The sequence below is a fragment of the Strigops habroptila genome, chromosome 7, assembly GCF_004027225.2.
Source record: "Strigops habroptila isolate Jane chromosome 7, bStrHab1.2.pri, whole genome shotgun sequence".
NCBI lineage: Eukaryota > Metazoa > Chordata > Aves > Psittaciformes > Psittacidae > Strigops > Strigops habroptila.
In genome coordinates, this window is record NC_044283.2 from 47287892 (window position 1) to 47300779 (window position 12888).

Genomic DNA, 12888 nt, shown 5'->3' on the forward strand with positions numbered 1-12888 from the left:
CACAGGCAGAATAGCTTCATTTTGGTGTCTTTATTTGAAAATTTATCCATTTATGAAGGAGCAGCCTTGAAAGTTCTCCTCAAAGCTGAAATGCAGACAGTTAAAAATTGGTTTAATCAAGAGTCTCCTGCCTCCCTCATCTGCTTCCCCCTTCCCACTTTTTTGTGTGTACCTTCCCGTCCTTGATTGCTCAATCAGAAACAGAGGAAGCCAGCCTCTGTTTGTTGACTATTTTACAAAGGTCTCCAGATGATGAAATAAATAAACCAAACCAAAAAACAAACAAAGAAAGTATTTTTTCCTCTACGCTTTTAGTTATTCTCAAAGCTGCTTGCAACACTAGTTAGGTAAAAGCTATTACACCACAGGCGTAATTTTACACCACAGAGTAGCTTTTTTTACTCTAAACAAGCACGATCCATGCAAATGCAGGTGAATTACCTGATACGTGACACACTGCATGCTCAGTACACAAACCCTGCCAACTGCCAGAGGTGCAGCGTAAGGGAGATGAGTACTCTGGGTACTGGACTTGCTTTAGAGATCTCTTCACTCACACTGAGCCCTTGCAGACTTCTCAGTGTGGTTTGCCCAAATACTGACCCGGTTGTTTCAAATGCTGACTGTCGTTTCGATGGTCTGAGTGGGATCCAGCTTGTGCATTGCTCTTGTGGTGTGCAGTGTCTTTTTCTACGGATGGCATTAAAATCAGAAAATGAGTACTCGGGAGCTATATAATTACTTGCTCATTGGCTTCTTTTTTCACCTTTCTCCCAACAGAGCTTTATACTTTGACAACAAATATTTTCCTAAGGTTGAAACTTTATATAAAATGTACCAGTTCCTACACAAACAAGCCTGCCAGGTGCCCAGGGGCCATGTAAAATACAAGCTGAAAAAAAGCAGAGGGGAAACTATTATTAGTAAGTGATATTTCTTGCTTAACAAAACTGAGTGAGTCCTTTTTAAGCAGCGGAAAACTGGCTTTCCCTTGACACCTTCATTTAGCATAGCTTAAATTCGATGATACTTGCACATGGTTAACTTTGCCCATTGGTTTCTATAGTCTGTACTCTTGGCCTGCTCTGCTTCACCAGACCTCTGCGGCCACGACCCTCGGCCGCGCTTTGCGGGGAGCCCGCTACCCGCTGTGCTCGGTCTCCGGCAGCACTGCCCCCCGGCTCCCGCGGCGTTCCACCGGCGCCGGGCAGGCTGCGCTCCGGCCCAGCAACGCCCTGGTCTCGGGGAGACGAGATCCCGAGCAGACCTCCTCTGGGGACGGGACAACAGCCACACAACGTCCCCGAGGAGGCGGCGCCCCCTGCCGCGGCAAGCAAGCCGGGCAGCCCGGGAGCGCCGGCCGGCTCCCTCCGCCGCGCTGGCCGGGCAGCCCCTCAGCACCGGCGGCCGGGCCTGGCCCGACCCGAGCCCCGCTGGCGCAGTAAAGGGGTGGACGGACGGCGGCAGAAGCTACCGCGAGCCAGGACCCTCGGACTGACAGAGCGGGGCGGGGCGAGGCGCAGCGCCCGCCGCCGATTCGCCGTCGGGGGCCGCCCCGCACTTCCCATTGGCCGCCCTGCGCCGTCACTCCGTCCGGCGGCGGCCGTGCCGTGGGGCCGGACTTCCTCGTTGCCGCGGCGGCAGCGGCGGGGCCGGCAGCAGGTGAGCGGCGGGGAGCGGGGCCGGGGAACGCGGGGTAGGGGTGCGGGACCGATGGCAGCTGCTTGTCCCGCACACCCTGCGCGCCGCTGTCAGAGCCCTGCGGGGGGGGGGCCGACTTCCGACCCGCTGCGCTGGGGTCAGGCCTGGCCGGGCGAGTGCCGCGGGAGGGAAAGCCCAGCTCCTCGGCGTGGCCGCTGGTAGGGCTGCTGCCGGCACTGGTACCGAGGTGGCGTAGTGGGGAGATGGGGTTGAAGGCAACAGCGGCGGGGCTCCGCGGCCCCCCTCCGCTTGCCGCCCCACCGGCGCAGGACGCGCGTCCCCGGGCGGGGCCTCCCCGGGCCGGAGCCGGGGACAGCGGCGGGGCCGCGGCAGGAGCAGCCGGGGGCGGGGTGCGGGCGCTGGGGGGTCCGAGGCCCATGTCGGTCCATGTCCCCGGGGGATTGTCGTGCCCGCCGCCGGGCCCCGCAGAGCCTGCGGGAATCGCCGGTCTGGGGGTGGGCAGCGGCGGCAGCAGCAAGAACGGGAGCGTGTGGGGCGGAGGCAGGGAGGTGTTCTTGCTGGGGTTGCAAGATGGAGATGGTGTGGGTCTTGTCTGGTTTCATTCATCTGTTTTTAAGTGTTTTCTCCGGGGACACCTCTAGCTGAGGGCCTGTGGTTATGCAATGGAAGTGCTCTGTTCCTGTTGGAACTCATTCACTTTTACACTTTGCTTTCTCTTGCTCTGTAGCCTGGTCTGCATTGACGTGAAGTAAAACGCAGGCAAAAGGAAGAAGAAAGTGGGCTTGGAGGCTTAGTGGCAGAAAGAAACAGTAAATTCCTTCATTATTGGGCAGTGCTGATAGAAGGAGTACATTAGCTAGCTGAAACCTCACAAACAACAGCAGGGAAGGAAGATCTTGTTTATTCATGCCCTGCCAGTTGGCAGATCTCTTTGTTTAGAAAGCATTCTGTCTTGAGTGTTGCTTATTGCAAGCACGATATTTACTTAACTAACTTTCCAAGAAAGGGTGCTGCTGCAGTCGCAGCAATGACTTTAGAATACGTTTGTATGATCCTGTGAAGAGACCATGTATGTCGTGATAGCTGTTAAAAAGAAAGATAAGAAAAATAGAAGGTGAAATAAAACGCATCCTGTCACGATTTTACATGTTTTATTTTACCCAAACCACCAGGGTTGTTTTTTCACCAAAGGATATATTCTTAGTATGTTAGCTGAGCCTTATTATAGCAGATCTTACACCCACAATGGATTTCCTCAAAATACTCCCCACAGTGTGAGGTTTTCCTATCTCTAGCTGTGCTGTGTACGTGCTTCACTGATTGATGGTGAATTATTCCTGGAATGTCAGGGTTTCGGAATGTTGGGTTATATGTTCCCTCCCTCCCCCCTTTTTTTGTTTTGCTGTATATTTGGAGTCTCTGCAAATGACCAGCTTTGCTGCATTGCATCTGTTCTTATCTCTAAAACCTGAATACCAAGCTGACTGTGTTGTGATACGTGAAGAACACGAATAGGTGATGTGGTTGAGTGCTGCAGCTCTTGTGCGTTTTGCAGTCCAACTTAATGCACTAGCTGATGCATTTAAAAAAAACAGCACCTTCCTTAAGGGTTTGTCCTCTGAAGATAAAAATTAAACTTTTTAAGGTGTATTGAGCTGAGCGTTAGGAATAATTAATTAGCCACTCTTAAAATTTTCAGATAAGTGAATATAAACCTTATCTATGTTTTATATAAAAGTGTGCAAATACACGTCTGTGTTAGTGCCTGCCCACACTAGAAACCTTTTATGTAGTTGTTTTAGTATAAGAAGGGTATGCAGCTTATCGAGGTAGTTTGCAGTGTAACATGCATTTTTATTTTCTCTGTTAATGTCAAAGAAGAGTGACTGCCTTGCCAGATTGGAAACAGAGTGTGAAGTTGTCATTTGAAGCCTTGTTGTGTGTCAGGACACAGCTCCTGTTTGAACACATATATATTAAGACTTGCAGCAGCTTTTCTGGGGGGAGGAAAAAAAAGTATTAAAACAGTTGTGGTTTTAAAAATGCGCTATGTCTTCAAAATAAGTAAATTAAAAATGTGGCTCACCAGCCCACTAGAAAATATTCAGCTGTGCCCATGCGCTTAGATGGGAAGTGGCTATGCTGGTTTTCATTCTTGAGTGATAAGTGCTGCTCTGTCCCCTTGGAATAGAGCTGCACAGGGGTGTATCAGCAAAACATTTGGAGGATGTGGGGTGGGATTCAATGGAGATAATTTGAAAAAACTAGTGAAAAAATCTAGTTAAGACCAGATTTTCTAAAGGGTCTGGCACACCTTTGTCTGCCGTAGGGATTGTTAAACTTCAGGGTGCTTCTGGCCACTAGCATGAATGAGGGTTGAACTCCTCTGGAATATCACCCTGGTGTGCATATGAATTACTGGGAATTTGAACTCTTCCTGTTTTAAATAGTGGCTTAGCCGGAGGAAAAGCCATCTCTTACCAATCACCTGACATCCTTCTGCCCATTACATCAACTTTTTGTAGAATAGGAACACAAGGAAAGTAATTAAAGTATTTTTAGCATTTTAAATGAAATTAGCACTAGGAAAACTGACTGCAGTTTATGGAGAGCAGACTGTTCAGGAAGCCTTTTAGAAAGGTATCCCAAATTAATATTTAGCTCATATTTTACAATGTCACTGTAGTTCAGGTTGCATAATGGTGACATCTTTTCAGCTCAGAGGCAACGTCCAGTTATAGTAGCAGGGAATGTGATCTTTGATCTTCAGGTTTGCTGCTATTGTGCTGCTTATATCTTCATAACAGAGTAATTCCCCATGCTGAGAAAAATAGTAGTCCCAGATTTCTGCTGTTTCAGATGCCAGTTCTGAAATGGCCTTAGTGTCGCACCTTCAGGGTGTTACTTGTGCTGTATTTTTTTTTTTTGAGACAGAATGTGAAGTTCACTATAAATATAGCAGTTGTGTCATTTAAAGCACATGCTCGCAATTTTACTGTGTCCCACGGTATTCCTATTCTTAGTGTAGGAAATAGCGTAGCCAGTGTAGAGGGTTTCTTCCATCAGACTTTAGTGCTGAGGGCAACCAAGTACAGAGTGTACACAATGACTGATTTATCTAGACAGAGCCTTGTAACCTCCTGCCTTTTCCTCTGGGTGCTTTGAAGCTGGCTAGTGATAAGCACATGTGTGGATGTGGATGAGTGGAATTATGCTATAAAGGAGCAAATGCTGTGAGAGATAAATGGGATTCATAGCATGCTTTAAAGAACCTGATAAGAATGGTTTGTGCTAGGAAACTGCACCACCAATGCAGTACACCTGGAAAATCCAATCCTCTTCCTCCTTATGCAGCTCAGTCGTGCCTCAGTGGAAGGTACCACACCTGACTGACAGGCCAGGGTAGCAGGGTAAGAGACGAACGCTTGTTGCTTAGTGCTTAGATTAGGAAAGGCTTTATTGCTAATACCTAGAGCTTGAATTAGCACCAGGCTTTGGAAATGACCTGAATGCACATGTTTCTTACCTACTCAGAGTGGGAGAAGAAATCTTGTTTCCTTGAGGAATCTTTGGCACTTCAGGGGTTACCTTTTGCTTTTTGATCCTGAGCTAAGATAGTAAATGCTGCTGCTGTAAATGGCTTTAGTTTAAAACCTGGCATGGTGAGTGGTGAGCCGTAAGACTTGATGTCTCTGATCTTTCGTTTTCTTCTTTCTTCTTCCCTGTACAAAAAAGCTTTAATTGATTTCTGGCTCAAGGAGAGGAGTTCTCGGTGCCTTATTAGTATAGCATGTTTAACGAATAACCCAAGCCTCTTGAGATTAGGAGTGATGAGGGAGTGTTACCAAAATCTTTCGCATGCTTCTTCTGGAATGAGAGTTCTTTCCCTCCCTCCAGCTTCTATGCATTAGCGTCCTGTTGTCACTATCAAGTTCAGGCTGAGTAATTCATTGGGCCTTTTATATTGCTATGGCTTTTCACTTCCCATATCTCTGAAATCCCCGAGTTTCACTGAGTGCAGCACAAAATATAACACCTGACTGCTAGGAAGTTGTGTCAGCATTATCTTTCCATAGCTGTTGGGGCCAAGCTGTCAGTGTGTTGCTCCATGTGAACTGCTGCTGCTTGGGAAATTCTTGCTGCAGGTTGCAGGGGGGTGTGTGTGTACATGCACATATTTGGGTTGCAAGAATGTGTTCAGCTGAGCAAAATACTTCTTAATCTGGGTTTATCAGAAATAACAATTCTGCATTGGCCAGTATACCACAAATACCCATGTCAGTCTGTTCAGGACTAGTTTGACCACCTTTGAGATAATTTTTAAAGATTTTTTTAAGTGGTCCCAGATATGACTCTCCAACTCCAAAAGTTCAGGTTTGGACCTGTGAGTCTAAAAAACATTACACTTGGTTTGGGGAGCTGGTGGATTTTTTTTTTTTTTTTTGTGTTTGTTTTTGAAATAGAATGATTTTGCTGAAATAAAAGCTCAGGTCTGCTGGGTTTCAGAACAGTACTACTGCCAGATGGAGATGGCCAGGTCAAGAAGGTGCTGATTTAGTACCTGAGCTGTCTTGATTCCTCTTTCTTTGTCTGTGGAAATCCCTTTTTACTGGCAGTCCACAAGCCTGACAGTCATGCAGGAAATGCCTTTTTGGATTGTTTCCGCCTCCTGCTCTGAGCAGCTTATCTCTGTATCATCGCTTGTTGAGTACTTGCTTCACTCACACTCCTTCCCCTGTTTGTCTTGCCCAGGAAGGATACATGACTTGTTGAAAAGAGAGAAAATGCTATGCTGGGGTTACTCGTCTTTTGGACAACCTGGGATAGGTAGCAACCTCCAGGTCATCATTCCTGAACCACAGGTGTATGGATTCATTCATGACAGAAATGTCAAGGAGGTGGCATGTGGAGGAAACCACTCCGTGTTCCTGCTGGAAGATGGGGAAGTGTATACTTGTGGCTTGAACACCAAAGGCCAACTGGGGCATGACTGTGAAGGAAGCAAGCCAGGTAAGTCTGCTTTCTGTATGCACTTCAAACTGTCTTGAGGCTGGTGGGCTGAGAAGATTATGGAAGCTGGTTTGTGTTGATTGCTGTGAAGCAGCTAACAGAGCTGAAGATCATGTGTAATAACACAGTAATGATGCTGAATAATATTTGCTGGCTCTGGAGTGCTAAAGCTCAGCAGTATGGGTGGGGAGACATGTCTCCTTAGTGTCTGGGAAATGCATCTAAACAGAGGCGAGTGCAGATGGTCTCAGGGCAGATTGTGTTGTTTGGCATTATGTTGCCTTTTTATAAAAGGGAAGAGAGGGCCATGAGTCACAAATGTCTTTGCTTTGTCTTTGCAATTGCACTGCATCCTTAATGCCTACCCTTGTTCAGTTATTGCTGGGAATTTTGTCATTTACATCAGAGATCTGCCTTGAGTATAATTGTGGAGAACAAACTTGGTTTTAGCCACGAGGGTTTATAAATTTTGTTTCCCCTCATGGAAATGTCTTGCTGACTTGTGCTTTCCCCGCTCATGCTTTCTTAATCTACAAGAAGGTCATTGTAGCCCTGTGTTCCCCAGACTCAAATTGTATTTTCCTTATTGTATTCCAACGGGCAGAACCTGCATGTGCAGAACCACAGGCAGCTAATGCCTCTCCTTGCCAGGGTGAAGGAGCAGTTTGATTGTGTGTTTTGAGAATCCCTGAAGCCTTTCTTATAGACTTCCTTTTGAACGTTTGCCTTCTGATTCATTAACTACCATTACCTTCCATTAACTTCTTGGTTTTGGTGTGATAAAGATACATGTATTTCTGTTTCCATAACACAATAAATACCCATATGTGGGTAATGAGAGCAATAAGACATTTTTGTCAAACTGCAGGCTACCCTCTGTAAGGCTTGGGCCTTTTGTAATGTACCCCGTTATGGCACGATAGAGAAATGAGTTGTATACAAAATAGCCACAGTTCTCCATGTACTGTGTGCAAACCTGACCTGATTCCACTGCTCCTTTTTTGTGTCAGTGCATCTTTTGTGTTCCTCTCACTCTCAAAAATGAGGTGGTAGATGTTGGATGCTGGATATCCATGGTGCTGGATTAGGAGTTGGTCTTGAATCTGCCTCTCTTGCTTTTCCTACAAGTGGTTTATAGACAATTACTAGAAGAGGCTGGGATTAGCAGGAGTGCTTAAGTCATCTCTGTGCACAACCACTGTTCATCTTCTGAGGACTTGTAAATTTAGGCTCTGGAATAAATGAGATGCTTCGGAAAAGGAAGCCAAGCCTGTGAATATTCTGCCCAACCTGATGAGGATACTTCATCCTTCAAATCACATAACTAGCTGCATGATTCTAGTGCAGAGGCTGCAGAAATTCAGTGCTGTTCCGAGGGTTGTGAAGATGTGTACTCTGAGGAACATCTTTGTGCTAGCCTGCTTTTTGCCTATAAAGTAAACCAAGCATAAGATGATAATGAAAATGGAAGCTTCACAGCGAATAGATCAGAGCTTGAAGTGGATCTCATGAATCCTGAATGCTGAAGTGTAGACCTCTAGCAAGTAGATAACCTGCCTTCAACTAGGCCTGTAGAAGAGGGGCAGTCTGAGATTTGGAAATAGAAGTAAAATGTTCTTTGGGTTTGATCTCAGGTGTCCTATTGCTACCCCTTAAATTAAGGGACTGTCACTAAGATGTGACACCAACTCCCAGTCATCCTGCAGGTTTCATTTACTCTGAAAAAAGGTTCTGCAGTGCTGCTCTCTGAGGAGCCTGTGACCATCCTTGAGAAACTGTTTCTCTACCGACAAAACAATACTGGCTGTGCCTGCAATGGGGTTTCTACTGGCTGGGACAGGCGGGAGAGGTGTGCCGTAAAGCAAGGGACAGCTTCTTTTTTGAGCTCATGATGAACAGTCTCAGCAGTCTTTATGATACCTGTAAACTGGGGGAGAGTCCTGTCCCACACACTGCTTTGTGTGGGTCTGCTTTGGCTTGTGGTAATGGGAACTGAATTTCTTAGTTTGCCTTTGTGAATAAGAACAAGAAGAATCAAGCCTCCCTCTTTCACCTCCACCTCCCCTGCATGGAATAAAGGTGACCTTACACCTTCTTATAAAAACACATATCAAAGATACTCTTTTTATTATTTTCCATTAGTTGTGGACCTATGAATGAAGCTATGTCTGACAGGAAGTGGAGATACCTGTGTGGGGCGTAGGGGCCTGAGTTGTTGAAGGTGACAGAAAATTATCAGGAGGTGTCTGAGGTAGCGAATGGAATAAATGCCTGGAGCTTATTCCAACCCTGGGAGTCTTGCCACTGCATCTCTCCAGCTTCTGCTGGACAAGGCAGTGTGGGTTGAGGCCTCTTGGTTTTACTGCCTTATGCCTGGCTTGGAAAAGAAGCTGGAAGTGGTTGACCTCTGCGCAGCTCTGGAAGTGAGCCACATCTCCTGCTGCAGCACAGCCTCCTGCAGCAGGAGATGCCAGAGGCTGACACAATACTGATTGTTCCATCCAGGCATGCTTACCATGGCCTGCAGAGGAGCTTGGTTGTGCTTGAGAGTAACATCAAGACATGCAAATATGCAGGTGGTCTTGAACCTTTTGAAGGCTAGGTGACTTCTGAGGGGTGGAGCACAGGTCTGCGCTTGCAGGAGGAAACTCCCTTTTATCTGTCACACTTCTTATCTGAGTGCGTACATTAGTCTTATGCTGCCAGCATGATAAAAGCTTCAATTAGTGTTTTCAGAATATATGATTGTGGTGTTTAATCAGAGATGGTTATTTCCCAGGATCATGTCTGCTTGTGAATGAAATTCTGGGACTTTGCAATGCACTGAAAATGGATCTAACCCTGTTCTCCTTGAAAAACTTGCGGGTAATGTCTTCCAGTGGGAGAAGAGTTGTTATATTTGCAGTGAGTGTACATGAAGACTGCCTCCCTTTCTTCCCTTACTATGTATTCCAAATAGTGATAATTTTTTTTCTCTTGTTCTGTCACCCATTTATGCTTATCTGTAATAGCAGGATTCCATTTTGCTTATCTATCATTCATGCTGCTCACAAAAATGTCAAACAGTGGTGCAGAATTGTTTCAGTAGTTCTTCTTGGAGGAGTCCTTTCGAGGGCACCTTTTGAAATGATAGAAACTTGTTAATTAAAAAACTCTGTTCACTGTCACATCAGCTGAGCTTGTGGATGTAATGCAAAGACATTTAGACAAAGACAGTTTGCAAGGTGATTCTTGTGCCTCTCCACTACTGGGAGCAGAAATTATTCGGGGAGTGTTTGCCATTGGAAGAGCATGAGTCAATAGAAGTTTATTTCTGGAAGTTCCCTTTCCTTGGATTTTACATTGTAGTGGTAAAATTAATAATTAAGATGTCTCAGAAGTTTATCCTCACTAAAAGAATGTTGCTTTTGAATAAAAAGCAAACAGTCTGTGATGGTTTCCAGCTCCCCACTTCTGAGTTAGGGAAATGCTTGGGTGTGCCGCTCCACCAAGAGCATCTCCCCACATTGTTGTGTTATTTACTATTTCATTCCTTCTTTGAATTGTGGTTAGCAAGCTACTTGAGGAGCTCGTCCTTCTCAGGGATGGATACGTGGCTTTGTTAATGCTGAAATGTTTGGGGTTTTATTTTTTTCTCTCCTGAAACAGGCTATAGTTTGTGTCTCTGCAATCACTCGGCAGGGATGCAGAGGGAGAAACGCTGTCCCAGTATTCTCTCACCATGACCATAGTTAATAAAGGTTCTGTCTGACCTGTCTTAAGTAGTTACTCGGAGTAACTACTTAAGTAAGTAGATGTACTCAGAGTTCCCATAGTCTCTGACAATGCCTTAGGAGAAGCAATTTGGCAATCTTAGTTTTGAAGTATTGAGCCCACTGTTCTGCAGAATCAGTCTGAGTTTACATTAATTTCCTGAGCAGCATCAGGTGTTAACACACATTATGCCTCTAATGGGAAGTGATAATTTTGTACTGCAGTGGTTTTAGGAAAAAAATTTATTCTCTGTGGGTATATCTGTAGTTCCGGTTCTTCAGCCATGAAATCACTTTGATTTTCTTCAGGTCTGACATGATGTCTTGACTCCCTGTGGTGATTCCTAGATAAGCCTGTTTTATCTGAATGTGCATGCATACACTGGGGAACAACAGCCTGGGTACCTAAGGTAAAGGCTCTTTTGGGATTTGGGCTGAATTAGAGAAGCATGAAGTAACTAGCTGGTGGTTAGCCATTTGTAAAGCTTTAAAAATGTGCTCGAGTCTGAGATGTGGAACTTGGTCTTTTATTCTAGAGGTTTGTTCTCTGCAAGTCATTTGGACTTCAACTAGTGAGAAAACCTGGGCTTTGATAATTAGTGTCTCGGAGTTACAGGAAAATGTCTGGGGCCGAATTTGCCTTGAACCTTTCCTCTGGTAATATACAGCAGACGAAGCCATGCTTTTTCACCAAATTTCCTTTTTGGATGCAAATGGCAGGGTAGCTTTGCTTTGTGTGAATTGTGAAGCCTATCTACTCATCGCTGCAGGGCTAGAAATATCATCGTGTTCAATCTCTTTCAAAAAGCAGGACAAACCCCACCAGAACAAAAGCCACTGCATGAGCCAGATCACCTGTATTTCTCTGAACTCAGTGGCCTTTCTTTTCTAACATAAATCCACTTGTCCTGAACTTCAGCATGGGGTTACAGAGACCTTAGTGCTCACTGTGGCATGCCTGTTAACCATAAACCCTGTAACAGCTGAGAATTCAGATGTGCGACCTGCTTGGAAGGACAGTCTGTACGGATTTTCCTCTTTTAGCCTCTTCCTGGTGGGTGAGAAGTCAGCCAGGAGGCCCTGGTTGCTCAGGAGGAGGAGTGGTGGCAGGGCTTGTGTTTGTTGGATGCAGCTGTGGAAGTGAGCACGTTGCAGATGAGGAGGTATGGCTGCTGCATGCAATCGGTGAGGCTGAGTGCCTCTCATGGGCAGGATGACAGTGGCGGGAGAATGGTTAGTTCCCCTGCCATCCTGCTCTTTGCATGAGGAGTGAAACAAGAAGAACGAGCTTAAATGCCGGTAACTCCAGGAGGTCCCACTAGGCAGGCTTTTCACAGAGGATGTGGGAACAGTTCTGTCCCTCTGTTTGGGCATGGAGCTGAGGTATGCGGCTATTGCAACACTTCCCAAGTGCTGTGGTCTGGGAAAGTCCTGCTTTGCATTCTGGCACTTTCTCTATACCCCTGAAGCAGAGCTGCATGCTGTAAAAGATGTAGCAGAGGCATGACAGCCCGGCTTGTAGGCATCGGTCTTGCCAAAGCCTGGGAGGATGTGCCTGGAAACAGTCGTGCAGGGAGGGATGGAGCCATCTGGAGATAGAGGGACCCTTGCAGAGTCAGGCCTTCGGTGCTGGCCTGCAGCAGCTGACTTCAAATTGGAAAAACACTGAAGGAAGGATTAGGCCATAATTTATGTTTCAGCACCTATCATAAATATTATTTGTAAAAAGAGTCAGATTATTATACTGAACTGGCCATCCCTTTGCAGAATTTGGTATGTTAATTTGTACCCATCCTTTGATTGCTCACCAGATCTGACCAATGCTATATGAGGTTGTCATGTCTTCTCTAGTGACTGCAGCAATGTGGACTTAGGTTATGGTGTGTCCATTTCAGCTGAATTGGTGCAGTTTGGGCCTTGGGATGATTTTAGGTTTCAAAATTAGAAGGCTGGATTTAAAAATGACTTAATTTAGAAACAATATGTGTATGGTCGAATAAGAAACAAAATCAAAGGAAGTGCTTTCCCTTAGATGTCTTAAATATGCATTTGTTGTGTTGAATTGGTTTGCTGAGGGCTGTGAATATGCCAGATGTTTGTAGCGAGCTGTTTTAAAATTTGTGTGGTCTGGATGATGAGAACTAACTCCTACCAGTACTCTGAGACTGTGGGATGACGAGAGCCTAAACTGAGGAGAGGTAAGGCTCCTGAGGAGAACCGTAAACCAGTAGAAATCTGGTTTCTGGATGGTAAAGAAATGTGTAGTCTGAGCCTGAAATGGCTGTAATGTGTTCTCAGATGTAACTCTGAAGTGCCGTCTCTAAAACAACATTTATTATTACAACCACCAGGTTTCTCTTGATTTCACTTTGAGGGGTGAGAAGAAGAGTGAGTCCAGGGAAACAACATACTGCTTTTTTAGAATCAGTACAGGCTATTTTACTGAGGATGTGAAGGGACCATT

General features: G+C 45.7%; 1 protein-coding gene across 5 annotated transcripts in view; it reads left to right on the forward strand.

Moving 5' to 3' along the window:
- The first annotated feature begins 1603 nt into the window (after positions 1–1603).
- The window catches only part of HERC3 (HECT and RLD domain containing E3 ubiquitin protein ligase 3), a 50750-nt gene continuing 39465 nt past the window's right edge, over positions 1604–12888 (forward strand). For all 5 annotated transcript variants that reach the window (XR_003992335.1, XR_003992336.1, XR_003992337.1 and 2 more), the window contains exons 1-2: positions 1604–1662; positions 6415–6672. Coding sequence is in view for 2 of the 5 variants with exons in the window: in XM_030492772.1 (XP_030348632.1) it covers positions 6447–6672 (226 nt within the window). In the remaining 3 variants the exon portion in view is untranslated. The remainder of the gene's footprint in view (positions 1663–6414; positions 6673–12888) is intronic.